At 38.4% G+C, this 17,583-nt stretch overlaps 1 protein-coding gene across 4 annotated transcripts in view; it reads left to right on the top strand.

Moving 5' to 3' along the window:
- The window catches only part of bigmax (helix-loop-helix-leucine zipper transcription factor bigmax), a 64,575-nt gene that overhangs the window by 23,830 nt on the left and 23,162 nt on the right, over nucleotides 1–17,583 (top strand). For all 4 annotated transcript variants that reach the window (XR_014440667.1, XM_083110780.1, XM_083110779.1 and 1 more), the window contains one exon: nucleotides 1,077–1,193. Coding sequence is in view for 3 of the 4 variants with exons in the window: in XM_083110780.1 (XP_082966906.1) it covers nucleotides 1,077–1,193 (117 nt within the window). In the remaining variant the exon portion in view is untranslated. The remainder of the gene's footprint in view (nucleotides 1–1,076; nucleotides 1,194–17,583) is intronic.

Genomic DNA, 17,583 nt, shown 5'->3' with positions numbered 1-17,583 from the left:
CTATTAGAAAGGCAAGGTACCTGTTTGATCTCTGGAGAACACCCCTCACTCGTTTATTTCGTCATTTTTAACATTTGTTCTTACCTATTGTCCATTGCAAAACATTGTTTAAGGTAGGATTTTGCTTTTCTCGCAGAAATAATTTCAATTTTTCACATTATGAGTATTTATTGTTCTTCCTTTCGCTTCCGTAAGACACAATATGGCAGGCACAGCTTGACACGTCGTGGATCGTCATTGGGTATACAGTGTTTCCAACCTTCTTAACTGAAAAATGTCCCACAAACGATTCATGGATAGCCCCAAAAAATCCACCCACGATAGCCCCAGAAACCATTCATGGTAAGGTTAGGTTAGGGAAACAGTTAAAATTTGGGGTCCTAACCGAAAAATGCCCCAAAAACCATTCACGCATAGCCCCAAAAACCATTCATGTTAAGGTTAGGTTAGGCAAACAGTTAAAATTTGGGGTCGTATTTAGTTTTTTTTATTTGTTTGGAAAGGAAGGCATGGTTGGAAACACTGACAGCAGGTTACGTCATCAAACATACACAACATCCAGCGTAGAGGAAGCAAGTAATGGCAATTGTGCGTCGGAGATATATTTCTCTTCAAATAAATGAATTCCCGGTCCAATAGATTCAACGATGAAAGAAAATACCTCCATGACCTTTCAAAATACTACAGAAACTCATTTCCGTAAGTAGTTTCTTGTGTAAAATTGAAGAAATGCGTTCTCCCGAGATCAAACAGTTACCGAAAGGCAATGCTATTTTGTGTGAGACATGAAGTTTTTAAATCAAATTTAGAATTATATCAACCATTTTAACATCAAAATGCCATTTGATGCACTACTGTTGATACCAAAATCTGCTGAGTTTTTGTACCGTAATCTTGATAGTTTATTCACCATAATGTGGTCCTAGCAATCGATGGTTTGGTGATCCATGGTCAATTCTAATATCCAAATGATTGAATAAGAAATACTGTCCCATCTGTAGTTTATAATGTAACTAATATATCAATTTATTTCAGATCCTTTGAGAACAAGACTGAATTTTTGCTTTTTGGATTAGTTTCAGGCCATAATGGATTCCTTGTTCCAGTCCTTCAATACCTCGATCTCAGTGGCCAACTTTGCTGAACTCTCTGGTTGTGTGTTCAGCTGGCTGGAGGAGCATTGTAAACCGCAGGTATGCTGGTGGTGTTTAATACTGTTACTAAACAGTATATACTACAAATATAAAGCATGTATTATTATTTTGAGCATAGTTAAAAATTGTTGTGGTGAGTGTCTCAATTTTAACAATCATATTTCCCCATACCATCCTTTAATTTCCACTCTACTTTCACTGTCTTTGTGTGTCTCGCCTACAGCACTAGAAGCAGGATTGATGGCCCACTGGTGTGATAACTGAAATAAAATCCTTACTTTCAAGTTCTATAAAAACACCACCCAAAGGTAAGATTACAACTGAAGTATTGTGTTGTTGACGTTCCCTTACTTTTCGACAAACTCTTGTGTACGTCTTGACATTTCCCCAATTTATTCACCATGATTTATGTTAATTAACTCGATACTAGCAACCAATCGTTAAGGTATGAATCAAATTCCAATATCTAACGATGATCAATAATTTGACTTTCAATTGACTATTCACTTAATGAACCCTCCCCAACGCTGAACAGCTGACCAATGTATGATGCACTGAATGTCAAGATAAATACTGGTTGATGTCAATTCAAACGAACAAGTACAAATAGACTATTTGGTTAATTACACACCCACTTGGATACTTATCGACAGGACATCACCACATAAGATCAATTCTCTTTGCATATCCTTTCATCCTGCAAGAAGTTTATACAGGACGAAGTGCGAATATTTGGAGGGCATTTGAAAACCACTCTGAACTTGTCTGGGAAGATATTTCTGGTGTCAGGATCACTGTGCATGATGGGAAGGAGGGAATGTAGGGTGTGTCTGATTTTGTTAGGTGGGGTTGATATTGGGTGACAAGTGCAGGGGGATTGGTGACAGGTTTCTTGGTGGGAGTGTATGAAGCAGCTCCGATAACATTTCAAGAAGTGCAAAGCACCATCTCGGAAGGTAATCCTGTTAGACAGAACCTGCAACTCTTACATGAAAGACCCTTGCCCAGTGCCAAAGTCTCAGTGTAGTGTGCAATGACCCATGCTTGTGTGATTGGTCCTTACTTTCTTTAGGACGAAGATGGTTCAACCATAACAGTTGTGACGTTCCTTTCTGGTGTTCACCAATTGATCACGGATCACTACGTCACGGTAACTACCCAATCTCCTTGTGCGGCGGAGTTATGAGACTCTCCTTAATGTTATGCTACAGTGAGCATTCTCAGGATGAAACAATCTGAACAAAAAAATAGCTTCTTGCTATTTTACAAATTTAATAACACATTTTACCTTTAAACAATCACTGCAAAATAACAATAATATTCACAAACGCAATCACATTTGAATTAAGTTGCGGCTTTTCCTTTAAAACAGTGTTTTTCACAAAATAAACATCATCTCACGCAACTCAACTTACTGTTTCCTTTTCACGCACTGTTGTCCCGGCAACGGAATCAATAAAAGATTGGACAGTTCTACAAATGTTTATAAACCGGAAATGACTTCAGCTTCCGATATTGCTTGTAACAAATATACAGCAAAAACTACAAATTTAAATCAACACAAACAACAGTATAGAAACTAACAAATAAATCAAACAGATTTCTGTGAAATTAACAGAAAACAAATAACATATTACATATCACCAAAATAGACAAGGCGTATCAAGTTCTCCTCCCATACAAACAAAGAAAATTAACGCAATGTACATGAAGGAAATTTTCTTTATAGAATAAACTACTTCGAGCTTACTTCAGAACTCTTCACTCTTCATGCAAACTCGCTCTAAGAAAATTCATATGATCCTACATTTTTTAATCATAAAAACAAATCTTCAAACTATCTGTTCTCTTGCTTTGTGTAGAACTTCTTTTCTTTCTTTCACCATCCTTTTCACATCTTCTAAGAGCTTCTTAACATTAACAGCTTGTTCTTCATCCAACTATACATTTCCTAAACATTTGTACCATATTTACGCGTGTATAATGCGCGTGCGTGTATAATACGCACCCTCGTTTTTGATGGGGAAAAGCAACAAAAAAATATATATCGTATATAATGCGCAGTACAATTCAGGTTCCAGAAATGGCTTTCTTAGCGTCGGACTAACATTTACGTATTTCATTTAAAATTAATCAGTAGATCATAAAAACGATCTTTTCCTTGCTTTCGTAGCTGATGCATTCACCACGCGACCTTGAACTTCCAGATGTTTGGCTTTTCATAGGAGAGGAGGGAGCAAAGTTATCAACCACCCGTTCAAGGTCGCAGTGCGTGATGCTTACAATAGATGGATGACATCAAGGCAGCATGAACTCTCACCAAGCGGGAGGGTGAAACGTGTGTCACTGCCGATTGTTTGTGAATGGGTTCGTGAGGCATGGAACTCCATCTCCCTTGAAATGATGATCAAAAGTTTTAAGTTAACGGGAATATCGAACAAGATGGATGGAAGTGAGGACATTTCAGACTGCTTGTATCAGTAACTGGGAGTGAATGACGAAATTAAGTGTAAACTATATTCATTTATTTACGTGAGTCAAGCCGCAATAGCGCAGTAAATATACAGTAATTATTTCTATTTGGTAAGTGTTGACGTAATTATTTTACCTTCATATTTGTTACAGTCAACTCTCGATACAACGAACTTTCATAGTTCCCAGGAAAAAGGTAGTTATTTCGAAGGGGTTGTTATTGGAATTTGCACCAAAAACGATTATTAGGAGATAATCGGGCAGAATGAATGTTGGATTTAATACGGGTCTACTAGAGCATTGTCTGTTACAAGATGAACTGGTAAGATACGATCTCTCGGAAGATCTCACCTTTCTAGGCACAAAAAAAAAGGGGCTGTAAATTTAGTTTTGGTTCGGCTGTGTAAAATACGTCGTAAAAATGTCACGTTTTCCTTCCTTCGACCAACTTCTAATTCACCCCCTCCCCCATTCCAGGGAGCAGTCCTTCCTCTTCCTCGACTTGCATTGTAAGCCAGGCTGAAAAAGGAAACGGGCAACTTGCGATCTATTTGCACCCAATGCGTATTCTAAGACACATTGAACAGTGTCGCACTCGATAATCATTTTGGTTTAGAATTAGATTTCACTAAAGTGAAACTGTATATTTAGTCCCGATTAGCCCAAAAGCATAAAATGAACCCAAAACAAGCTTTATGAAACCTGCGCATTTTCAGATATCAAAACGGGAGATCTTTATTTACTCTCACGTTAATCGACGATAATAGGTGTCAGCTTATACATTGAGCATTTTTTTAAAAATCGTTCGCAGCTTACACATTGAGGTTCTGAAGATAAAGGTGCAGAACGAAGTTGTTTTAACTCTTCTTTTTCTTTCTGAAGATCGAATTTCGTTATCGTCAAATCAAAACAGCTTTGCGAGATACAAAACAATGACTTGCCTTCGCGCTGGATGAGTCATTGCTGTTATCCACAAGCGACAACTTTGCAGACGCTAGACAAAACACTGGCGCCAGTTGCAGCGTAAAAACAAGGTGACCGGCTGGAAGTTCGAGCAACAGGTGGTCAGGGAAAATCCTCCGTATTTCAAAGATAACGCAACTGTCGAAGGCTGAACTTTTATCAGCTGTGTGAAGAAGAAAGAATAAACCCTTTCTTTACGTTTTACCTTGCAACAGACAATAATATGGGCAATATTTCAATATAATAGCATTAAAAAAAGAAAAAAATAGGACCTGAATTCTGCAATTATTACATTGCCGTGCAGACCAGTGGCGGAGAAAGCTGGGTAGGGGGGCATTTTTTTTATACTTGTCCTATGGTTTTTGTTCGTTTTCAAGAATGCATCCAGAACTGGTTGACCATTTTAGAAGTCAAAGGAAAGAAAGAGCGGTCCACTTCCACCCTTGCCTGTAATCAGCCTGTGTGCACACACGATCAAGAATGCAATCGGCATTGCCCCCCCCCCCCCCTTAAACGTTTGCTGAGAAGAAAAGAGGGAGAAGTCACTCTGCCAACGGAACACTTTTGGCAAATATTAGGACATCGGCACAGTCATGAAAATGTAGAAAGTGGTAAACGGGAGTTATGATGCAAGTAAGATCGAAGTGAACTTTTGCGGAAACCTTAATGAAAATGCATTAAGAGTGTTGACGATCTTTAGGTGGCCTATGTGGCTTTGATTATCTATAACAGTTTCACTTCTTTATGAAGTGTTACAGGGAACAAAGAATACGTTTTGAATGAAAGCGATTACCGGAAGTTGTACGCTACAAAGTCGATTTAAAATAACATCCAAGCATATTCGATCTCTTCTCGTGTATCCAAGAGCAAACGAAATCACAATGGCAAAACAAGCCTGGCATGTTGGGTAGCAGCCGTCGGCTGCGGGTAACATTGGTACGCTTGGGGGAGGGGAGGGCAGAGGTCAAGTGCTATTGGATATAACTGAAGCGTGGTCTGGTGTTTATTTTTAGATCAGACCCACTTGCGAGCGGTAGAGTGCTACTGAAGGGAATGAGTGCAAAAAACGTATTTTTCGCCCGATCTCTGTTCATGACCATGTCTAAGGCGAAAACAATTTTTGTGGAAGTTATTTCTCCCGCGAAAAATACCGCTTGATACGTCTACCGTGTGACGGGAGGCGCGTGCTTGAATGCCGCCAGAACGGGTGCTGCTTTTCTCGATGTCGCAAAACTTTCCATTACTAAGTGACAACTCATGGAAAACGGCCATTTCGCATTTTTTAAAAATTATTATTGCTAAAGAAAGGCAATCTGTAGATATATACATGTTATACGCAGTGACATAGTGAAAAAAAATGCGTGATTTCATTTTAGTTGTCCGAATTATTCCGTGCATAATACGCACCACAGTTTTGAAGGGCAAAAATTTTGGAAAAAAGTGCGCATTATACACGCGTAAATACGGTATTTCCAAACGTTTAACTTCTGAAATTTTTCTGGGCTTAAACTTAATTATTGACATTGACATAAAATTATACATGTGTTCCCTATTGGACCTTTATCATTTTCAACTATGGCTGTCCTTTCCCTTCGACTTCGCCATTTATTCTCAGATTGGTCTCCTGGAACTAAATTATCAACATTGTGAATTTCTAATTCTTCTGGGAATTATACCTAACGTCAGCCCTCTTTCGGTTTAATAATAATCATTACAGGAAATGAAATTCAAGTTGTATCCAAATCATGTACACAAGCCAAGCATTATCTGAATAATTATATGGCTTTGTAAACTCTTCTTTATCCATTTTCTTCAAAGAATGTGCAGGACTCTCAACGATTACTTTCTATGATGGAATATATTTTTCAACCTTCAGATGGCAAACAAAAGATAGATTTTCATATAAATTTGATAACACTTACTTCACATCTTCACGTGCAAGCTTATTTGATAGAGTGTTTTACAAGCGGTTTCTTTTTGTTTTCTGAACTGTTTTCTTCTTCCTTCTTTTTCTCCATAGATCAAACATTTCTTTCTTCTCTTGCCACTTCAATAATTCTCCTTCCAACTTTTTCCTCTTGGACAACGGAACAGGATAAGGATTGGAGAAAACAGGTTCTTCACTGGTCAGATTTATTTCGCAGATAGAATTCCTAGATAATCCTGGCTTGTCGGCGAATATTCTTCTATATTTCAACAATAAATTAAATAGCTGCTCCTTTTCCTCAACTCTCAAAACATCTGAAGCAAAGGCTTTATCTCTTATGTCTGATTCTGTTGCAGTCCACTCATCAGCGTAAGCTTCTTCCTCCGCTTTCGTCAACTGTATTAAGGCTGTCTTCTCCCGCGACTCGCCCTTCTCTGAATCTCCAGCGTTAGGAAGTAAATATTGCTCTACTGTGTGTCCGCCATTGATCAGATACAATTTTTCTGCACCTGCATCCAGAGTGGCTTTGTATCTTCTAAGGAAAGGATAACCAAATAATAAATCAGCTTCTAAACACTTGACCACATATACCAAGTCTTCAAGTATAAAACCTCCAATTTCAAAATTTATTCGCCTACAACCAACTATCCGCGATCTTTCTTTTCCAGCAAAATCCTTTAATATTACACTTGAACACTTCTGCAATTTAAGACCAGGTAATCTCTCTCGTACTTGAAGCCAAATATTATAATTCATAAGGGTGCATTCGCTACCCGTGTCCAGAGTGCACTTTATCTGGAATCCTAATACCTCAACTAATATTTCAGGTTTCTTTACATTATCCCTATCTTCTTCCATTATCGTCTTTCTAATTTTTAAATAATTTAGAGGAGTGGCTTCGATATTCAAGTACAATAATTCTAACGGATCTTCTGTAAGGAATGGGTCTTCACTCTCGTCGCTTTCTTGTTCTTGTATGACCTTCATTGCAAGCGTAAGAGTACCGCTTACAACGGGCACTGGTCTAAACCCAGAACATCATTGCAGTTAATTTCCCATGGCGACGCTGTAGCTCTAAGATTACTGGAAGGTAGCTCTTCCGTCTGTATTGCACACTCTTTTCGTTCTGGAGCTCTTTGATCCCTTCTGTTTGGTCCACATGTTCGACCAAGTTACAGTATGACCCGTAGATGTCCCAACAATAATCCTCCATAGAAAGACCTGAGGATTTGCAATATCTTCTGTTTCTTAAAATCTGGATCTCTCTCTGCTTCGCTTCTGCAGAGGCATACTGTTTTTTAAACGCGGCACAAAACTGTTCAAAAGACTTCCACCTTCTCTCGTTGGCAATAAACCAGGCTTTAGCTTTCCTTTTCATTACAGAAGGAAGCACCTTTAATCTGTAATGCATAGGCATTCTCATTATGTCCATGGACGTTTTCAGTTCTTCCAAATATCATTCCGCTGATATGGAATTTATTTCTCCGGTAAATTTGCTCAGAGTTAATATCCGACATTCTAAAGAAATGTCCAGTGTGAGATGGACTGTGAGAAACATCAGGAGATTTATCAATATCTTCTCTGGATATCCCTTTTGTACTTTGGATACGTCTCCTCCTCTTACGGTTCCTTTTAGTCAACAATTCAGCAGAAGATACAGATTCTGTTGAGGATATACCGGAAAACAAAGGGCCATTATCACCTCTCACCCATCGAATATTTTCCACAGATCTGTCGGTATTTCTAGCAGTCATTCCTGGATTTCTTTGCACAGATTCTAAATGTAATCTCTCCAACTTCCCTAAAAGGAATTCCTCCATAAAATAGAACTTCTGGTTAATTTCTTTATTCATCTTCTCACTGTCCTGCATACACAAATTCCTTGAAGTACTTTGCTGATCCCTGACGGATTCTATCCTTGCCTTCATGGTGTCCAATTCATTCATTACTTTTTGTCTGTCTACTTCCCTGACTACTTCTATCTTATTTAGTGCCTCTCTCCCTTCATCAATTTGTTTTAACAAATCACATCGCACAACTTGCAATTCTTCTTTGTTTTCTTGTAGTCTGTCTTCTATTAAAGGTAAAGTGTTCCCCTGTGCATAGCACCACGCCATGAAGGCGTATAGGGGGTGTGGGGGTAACGCCCCACACTTTCTTGATCCGGTCGTGACTGGGGGTGATGTGATCAGCATCACGCCCCTAACCGCCTTTACCCCCCAGGGTTTCCCCCAGGTACCCATGTTATTCGACGCTGGGTAGGCGCCGGGGCCGCTTCCACCATTAGAAAAGTTCCCGGATTTGAACCGGCCGGGGATCGAACCCGGGACCTTGAGCATGGTAGTCAGACGCGTTACCGACTGAGCCACCGTGGCCAGATAGTCTGTCTTCTATTACTTTCATCATTTCATTTTTACCATATTTCCGCTCATCCTCAATCTTCTTCATCAATTCTTCTCGGTCTGCTTTCATTCTCGTCATCATTTCCTCCTTATCATTCCTAAATACCTCCTCTAAGTTTCTGAAAGCTACTTTACTTTCGTTTCTTCCGTCTTCAATAATCTTCATCAATTCATTCTTATCCTCTTTCCATCCTTCTTCAATCATCTTCCTCAATTCATTCTTATCTTCTAGCCTTCCTTCTTCCATTTTCTCAAACCTCTTTATCATTTCATTCTGATCTTCTTTCCTTCCTTCTTCAATGATCTTCCTTAATTCATTCTTATCTTCTAGCCTTCCTTCTTCCATTTTCTCAAACCTCTTTATCATTTCATTCTGATCTTCTTTCCTTCCTTCTTCAATGATCTTCCTTAATTCATTCTTATCGTTTAGCCTTCCTTCTTCCATTTTCTCAAACCTCTTTATCATTTCATTCTGATCTTCTTTCCTTCCTTCTTCAATGATCTTCCTTAATTCATTACAAAGTACCTCCATATTTAATGTAGCACTATCCGATTTGCAATTTTTACAAACTAAGTCACCATCAGGAAGAAATTCTCTGGATATTGGCAAATTTGCACACCCTAAATGGAAATACGCCTCGCATTTCCTGCACTGAAATATTTCGTCCACGGGTTTACCTTTATCATCACAACAACTCAATTTATCCATTTTCTTCTTGCTCTGGCTTCTCAAATTTCTCCTACTCATACCTTGATATCTCTGCAAAATCAATCACATGACTTACATCTATGTGTTATCAGACTTTGTAATGCTCGACAATTTCCTCATGACTTCACACTGCACAAAACACACGTTTTTCACACGATATTACAGTTACATTTATCCTTTTACATCATCGGTGCCTTCACGTTGGTCGCCAAATTTACCTGTGACGTTCCTTTCTGGTGTTCACCAATGGATCACGGATCACTACGTCACGATAACTACCCAATCTCCTTGTGCGGCGGAGTTATGAGACTCTACTTAATGTTATGCTACAATGAGCATTCTCAGGACGAAACGATTTGAACAAAAAAAATAGCTTCTTGCTATTTTACAAATTTAATAACACTTGGAGGAGGTGGCCATCTGCAGGACATCCTATTCAAACACTGAACAGTACTCCTGTGTCTTGGTTGAGTATTACACATAGTGCTTAATAAATGTGCTGGTTTCATTCCTAGAAATGTGAATTTGAAATGTGTCCCATCAATATGGTTAACCCTGTATTATACAGGCTATGACCAAAGAGAGAAAGAGAGAGAGAGAGAGCATGCATGTGTGTGTATGCGTGCACATGCTCAAATGTGCACCCACAAGTCTAGTATCCTTTTCTCCAATGTGGACACTGAGATATTCGTAAAATCACCCTCAACCTCACTGGACCCGATACTGGCTAACAAGCTCATCAGTGCCTCTATCCCAATCCCCCTCCAGTTCTCCCTTTTCTCCTATCTCTCTCTTCCCACATCAGAGAACACACTATTCTACCTACAGAGTCGCATGTTTGCAAACTTTCTGATACTTATGATAGTCTGTAATGTTGAAATTAAATACATCTTATGTGTTTCTACAGAACACACTATTCTAGATTTCTTACCTTTTTACAAAGTTTAGTTTTCTATTTCTCCAAAGTGGAAACTGAGATATACATAAGTTCACCTCAACCTGAATAGACCCTTTACTGGCACACATGCCCGCCAGCACCTCTATCCCAATCCCCCTCCAGTTCTCCCTTCATTCTAAAATGTATATCTTTTTCTATATGAGAGAACTCTACCTACAGAGTCACATATTTTCAAACTTTCTGATACTAATCCTTGTATGGGCTGTTGAAATTAAATAGAGACATATCTTGTGTTTCCATACTATTCTAGATTTCCTATCTATTTTTACAAAGCTTAGTTTCCTATTCTACAATGTGGAAACCGAGATTTTCCTAATGTGTCTCATGAATTAATATCACATTTTATTTCCACATCAGTAAACACTAGGAATTTGATTTCATATTACTTTATTTTTTTAGTTTTAAAATACCCTTTTAGGTTCCAAACTCTTGAATGTTGTAAATTACATCCCTTCTTATCTCCTAAATGTAAGTTGCACAAGGAATGTCAGTTGCATCTCCTCTGCCTCCTCATTAATTTTTCTGGAATATTGACTGCCAGGAGCTTATTCTTACTTGAAACCAGTGGCGGTGATTGGCTTCCAAAACCGGGGGGTAAAGTGCAAAACTGGGGGGGGGGGGGCAACAACAGTATATTTCCCTTTGTAGATAAGGTTTAGCATAGTGCAGGGGCAAAAGTGGCAAAAATTTGGCCTCTCGCCCTCCCTAATCGTCGCCACTACTTGAAACTGTAAAGCTTCATGTAAGGTTGTTCCGGTTGCATTGACATTTATTTTCTGTATGTAAAGGGTCAAACTTTTCTCCACAAATTATTTCAAAGTTACACAGATTTTCGTACACCTTTATGCTTTAAAATGCCTTGTAATGTAATTTGACCAGTCTTATGTCCTTAGTTGATTCTGTTCTATATAAATAAAAATATTGTTTCTCAGCAATGGAATAATTGAAATAATCCAACAGTGATGGCTTTCTGTCTTTGTTGGTTTCCTAACATTACTGAAATAATTTGTGTGTTTTAATAAGGAAAGAATGTGCTCGTGTATGTAAGGAAAATGACTTTATGATTATCATCATGCCATACCTACTGTCGGATTAAAAATTATAGATAATCGAGTTTGGACTCCAATTAAAAATTAACCAGTAGATCTACATAAAAACGAGTTCCATCAAAATTTAGCTTATTCAATTCTCTGTTATTCTATGCTAACCATTTTTTTTGACTATGCCTTATACTTCTTATCGCTGCAAAAACAAAGAAAGGGCCATTTTTGGGGGGTTTGCAAGCGATTGCGCTCTTTGAAATTCTGTAACTCAAAAAACAGGTTGTCCGATCATTATGAAATTTTTAGTAGGGTGCAGGAAGAAAGGTTTTAAACAAAATTATTAATTTTCAGATTTTGAAAATTTGTCAAAAAAAAACACATTATTTTCAATTTTGTGAAACAAATTTTTCTTAGTATTGGGTAGTGCTACATATATAATATTGATCTTGTTTTGAAGTTCTTTGCATCTGTTTTTAAAATTTATTATCATTGTCAATTCAAATTTCGATACCGATTTTATACAGATTTTTATTCAGCGTAATAATGCTGTATGCAGAATGTGGCAACACTGCTCGGTTTCGCAATGTGAATTCACAGTGATAATGCATTTTAAAAACAGATGCAAAGAGCTTCAAAACAAGACCAATATTGTGTTTGTAACACTACCCAATACTAAGTAAAAGTTGTTTCACAAAATTGAAAGAAACGTTTTTTTGAAAAATTTTGAAAACCTGAAAATGAATAATTGTGTTTCAAACCCTTCTGCTTACAGCCTACTAAAATTTCATAATGATCGGACAACCCATTTTTTATTTACAGAATTTGAAAAAGAACGATCGTTTGCAAAACTCAAAAAAAAAACAGCCCTTTTTTGTTCTCACGGCAGTAAAAATATAAGGCATATTCGAAAAAAATTTGGTTAGCATAGGTTAATGGAGAATTTAATAAACTAAATTTTGATGTAATTCATTTTCATTTAGGTCTACTGTTTAATTTTTAATTGGAGTCCAAACTCTAGTATTTATAACTTTTAATCCAGCAGTAGATACACATATGTAACATTATTTTATAAAGAATAGAATTTTAAGTAAACACAGTAAACTAATATAGGTATATTGATACAAATTCAAATATGTAAAATATTAATGCATGGTAGGACCACACACAAACTGCACACACATGCATACATACAAGCGTGCATGCACACACACACACACACATCCATGCAGTATATTTAAAATTTGAATTGTACATTTATGAATTATACAATTACATGAAACAGGACCTGCAATGTGCAATTGATAAAGCCAGTGGTCTTGCAATTTTCCATTCCTTTATATCTTGAAATTGTACATACATATAAAAGATATTACTTGAATAAAAGCAAAGAAAAATTGTCAAAATTGAAACATCTCTTGTGTGAATAATCTTTATTTTCAAAGATCATCAATCTCATATTTATATGTGTAACGACCGCATGTTAGGCAGATTTCAGTTGTATATTGGCATTTATTTTATTTATTTATACTTAATTGTTTTTCGTATCCAAAATGGCTAGGATTATTTCTACCTTTCACGCAAATTTTGTTGTTTAAACACAAGTTAAGTACATTGCTTTTAATATCGAGTTTTGTTCAACAATGTACAAGATTGAAGTATTTTGTCTTCGTTATAAACTAAATCTTTATTTAATCATTTTTATGTGCAAGGGCAAATATGATTTATTTGATAAAATCAGTTTAGTTATTTCTATATAGTTTAATATTGTAATGTTATAGCAAAGTATTTCTGCCTCGTTTTCAATAAAATATCGTTTTCCTATTGGCTGTTTATGTTAGAAGTGGGGGAACCACGCTTCGTGTTCTTGGCGATGTAAAAACTTCCACGTTGGCATTTTTAATTGTTGCCAACCTGAACTTTAGCTTACTATCGCTAATTAACATTGAAGTGTCATATAAATTATCAGTTTTTCTTGTGCTATTTTATGTTATGAGTTTGTATTGTAAGTTAGAACAATCTGTTATGCTGCGCCTCGTGCTTGAGGTTGCAGTTGAGGTCTTGCTATTAACGGTGAAGGCGGTGCGCGGATTCTGTCGTGATAAATAAGTTACTCATCACTGCCTACAAGCGAGCAGGACCCAACACATTATATTTTTGGCTTGTGCGAATCAGTATGTACGCGCGCGATACGTGATTAAAGATTTTGGATATTTTTAATATAAAGTATTTGGAATTTTATTTACTGTCACGAGTCGCAATTCGGTGGTTACCTTCCTGGAGGAAGGGCGGATCGTCTTAATCCCGATCCCTGGGTGAGAACTGGTGCTCCCAACTGACCAGCCGGAGCAAGGAGTGGTGGCACGTTGCATTATTTTTGGCGCCGCAACTAAGGGGCTCGAAGAAAGAAGACTTCCCCCTTCCCAGTGAAGTGTTGCCCAGTGCTCCCTTAGTGTTTTGTCCACCCAATCCATTACCATTTCCAGAAGATGGATCGTGGTGATCGTCGGTTAGTTAGAAGCAAAGTTCGCACCGAACTCTCCGAGACATCGGCAGCATGCTGCAGCCAGCCGTGGAGCGACGCTTCAGGTTACCAATGTTTGGAGTGTCGGCTTCTTTATCACCCGGAGTGCTGTCCAATGACAGAGACTGTTGTGGATGGAGGTGATAAGGAGTTTCGATGCCAGAAATGCCTCGAAGTACGACTTCAGCCAACTCCGACGGCTACTGTTTCGTCTCCAGCAACAGTGATGATGCCTGAGTGGGTCAATGTTTTGGTGGCCTCCCTAGCGGAAAAGGAGCGTGAGCGACATGAACAGCTGATCGCAGCGTTCACAGAAAAAGACCGAGAGCGCAAGGAGAGATTGAAGACCGAAAAGGAGGAGGAGAAGAGACGCCATGAACAGCTTACGGACCAGTTATCCGAAGTGGTGCAGCAACTTAGTTCCATTCCTGCACGGATTCAGTTAACTGAAGAAAGGATAACTCAGGTGGAGTCGGCAAAACAAGAACTCGTTTGTAAACAGACTGTTTTAGAGACTGAAGTTGTTGCTGTAGAGGAAGAAGTGACGGGACTCAGTGGTCGACTGTCAAGTGAAATTTCGGGACTTCGAACACATGTGCAGAGTACGGTCAACGAAACACGCTCGACCTTAATGGACACAATAAAAGATCTTGGTGAACGAGTGACCAACTTATCGCTACGTGCAGACAAGGCGTTCCATGAAGGTACAGGTTTAGTTTCACCAGAACTTCCACCTCCAGTGACAAACGATCTTGAATTAAACCGTAAGTCAGTTTCTGGTCCCCGAACAGCTGATGGACTTCACAATATAGGTAATGATAGACAACTATCTTCTCATGTTCAGGTACCCATTTCTCATCCAAACAAACAAGCAAGAAACGATCAGCGGCGTGGACTGAGATACGAAGATCCTTCCGACAAAGACAGTGTCCTGTGCCAAGATCGTGTGTTTCGAGTTCCCCGTATGACAGACATCAACCAGCTGCCGAAGTTTGATGGAAACATCGAAGCCCATTCTGCCGAGAAATACCTCCGCGAGTTGAACCTAAGTTTCGATCTAATACAAGTGCCAGATGAGTGTCGATTGGACTTGTTGTCGAGAATTTTTTTGGCACTGCAGAGCACTGGCTCTCGGCTAATTGTGACCAGTTTCTTGACTATGAGGATTTTTGTGACCAGTTTAAGGCACAGTTTGCTTCTATTGAGGCAGCCTTGCGAAGACGGCGGTACTCACGGCAGACCAATGCGAGCATGGAAAGTTATGCCTGGAGCATATACGCGGGATTTAAAAATCTATCGGACACACTGCGAGAACCGGAAGTTGTTACGCTAATTATCGAACAATTGCCCTTCCGTGTACGTCATCTGTGCCTTGCGAATGCACCCAGAAACATTCGTGATCTCACTGCTTTCCTGAAAAGCTACGAGTCGTGTGAAGAACCCATTGGCTTCAGACAGTATGAAAATGCAGGTGGTGAGCGACGACGTGATGAAGATGCTAATTCTCGTCGTCCGCAGAATACCAGGTCGCCGCAGGTGCGCACGATTAGGCAGAACGCGTGGCCTAATCGACAGGTTCAGAGAGAATATCGTCCTTATCCGGAACCTCGTCGCCTAGATCAGCAAAACCGCCCGGTGCAAACAGATGAGCGCTCAGACAGGACCAGACGCTGGACTTCGCCGGAACTATGGAAACCGGTGAAGATCTGATTCACCGCAGCGCAGACCACTGGTTAACGCAGAGACCAATACTGAAGACCTGCAATTAACACCTGAGCAGCAAGAGGCCATAAATGATACAAGGCGCTACTATTGGAGTCTGGATGGTCATAGTGGCCAGAGAAACGCTTCTCTTGCCTAATTAATTCGTTCCGAGTTGGGCAAGGATTGTGCAAGGAGCGAGACGCCTCAGTAAAACCACCTGATGTTAGCACTGCAATAGACCTGTCAAATAGTGAAGAAACTGACATAAAAGAGCTATATCTATAGACTGTAATACACCAAAAGTAACACCACTTTAGCTGGACTGTTTGTTTATTCATAGTGGACACAGGAAATTTTGATGGACATAAAGTCAACGTCTATGTTGTGAGAATCTCCCCGCTGACATGTTTTTGGAGTTTCCGTTCGATGTGATTACTAGAGGAAAAGTAGACTTTCAAGTAAATAAGTTGACACTTCAACTATGTGATGCATCCTCCGTCACCGCAAATATTATATGTGATACGAGTGCCAAAGGATAGTATATATGTGAGCATCGTATCTGTGAAGATAAGTAGACGGCAAATGCACAAAACCTGAAGTGTAAATTATATGAGAGTCCAAATGTATTTTAATTACTATTGGCTTATGAAGTCGAATTTCCCGAAAGGTGAGAAAGATTTAGCGGAGTGGAGACTGAAGTAAATTTAATAAAACAGGTGCCTGTGTTTCAAAACCTTTTATCGATGCTAATCACCACACGCAACGCGCATGAGAAAGTTTTTGCTAAGTGGGAAAACAGCTGTTTTATAAATCGAACTGAATGTCATGGTACATGTTTTTTCTAATTCCATATTTTCAAGATCTGCTGTGGCTCGCTTTATACAATAAACATATGGTTAATGAACAATTATATTTATGCAAACATCGGTGTTGCTCCTTCGGAACTTTTTATTCTATCCTCCTTGTCCAACAACCTCAAGAAACCTCGGAATACTAGTGAATTTTATTCAACAAACATTCTCTCCATGTTCAACAATGATGAACAATCTAGTTCATTGTGTTCTTTAATGTACTACGATAAAAACGAAGCAAAGAAAAAAAATGCTCTTTTGGACGCGAAACTATAAGGCTTTTTCTTGTAAGAGAAACATTGTTGATGTATAGAGTTTCAGCATTGTAACAATCAGTTCTTTTATTTTGTGTCTTGTTTATTTTTCTCTGACCGAAGCAAATTAAAGAGTTATGTAACAACAATGCTTGTAACATGATAAAAGTGCCATTGTTGACGAAACAATAAACACTGATTATTGATAAGCTCAAAGAAGCAAAGTTATAAGTAGGTCAATAGAAGATTGTGCTCTTTATAAAATTAGGTCAAATAACAATGACCAAAAAGGAACAAAAATTTTGATGAAAGAATTGTCAGACCTGTAAAATGTTTTGTTACAGCAAGCTTATATTTACGAAGGTATATCTTATATTATCCAAGTTGATTGTTTATGTATGTGCATATTAATTTACATTTATTCAAAGTTTCGACGTTAACATGTAACCTATAAATTACATATGCCAAATATTGTTTTTGAAAGAAAACTTGGATCAGTCAAGTACTAATGTCCTCAGTGTAATGTGAGTGTATAATTTTATAATTGTTTCAATCGAATATTATTTGTGTTATGCGATAGTAAGCATCTATTTAAAAAAAAATACTTCGATATACTCAGGCATTT

The sequence above is a fragment of the Lepisma saccharinum genome, chromosome 24 (genome assembly GCF_977018435.1).
Source record: "Lepisma saccharinum chromosome 24, izLepSacc3.1, whole genome shotgun sequence".
Classification (NCBI taxonomy): domain Eukaryota; kingdom Metazoa; phylum Arthropoda; class Insecta; order Zygentoma; family Lepismatidae; genus Lepisma; species Lepisma saccharinum.
The sequence above is the reverse complement of the archived record's forward strand: the minus strand, read 5'-3'. Positions and strand labels throughout refer to the sequence as shown.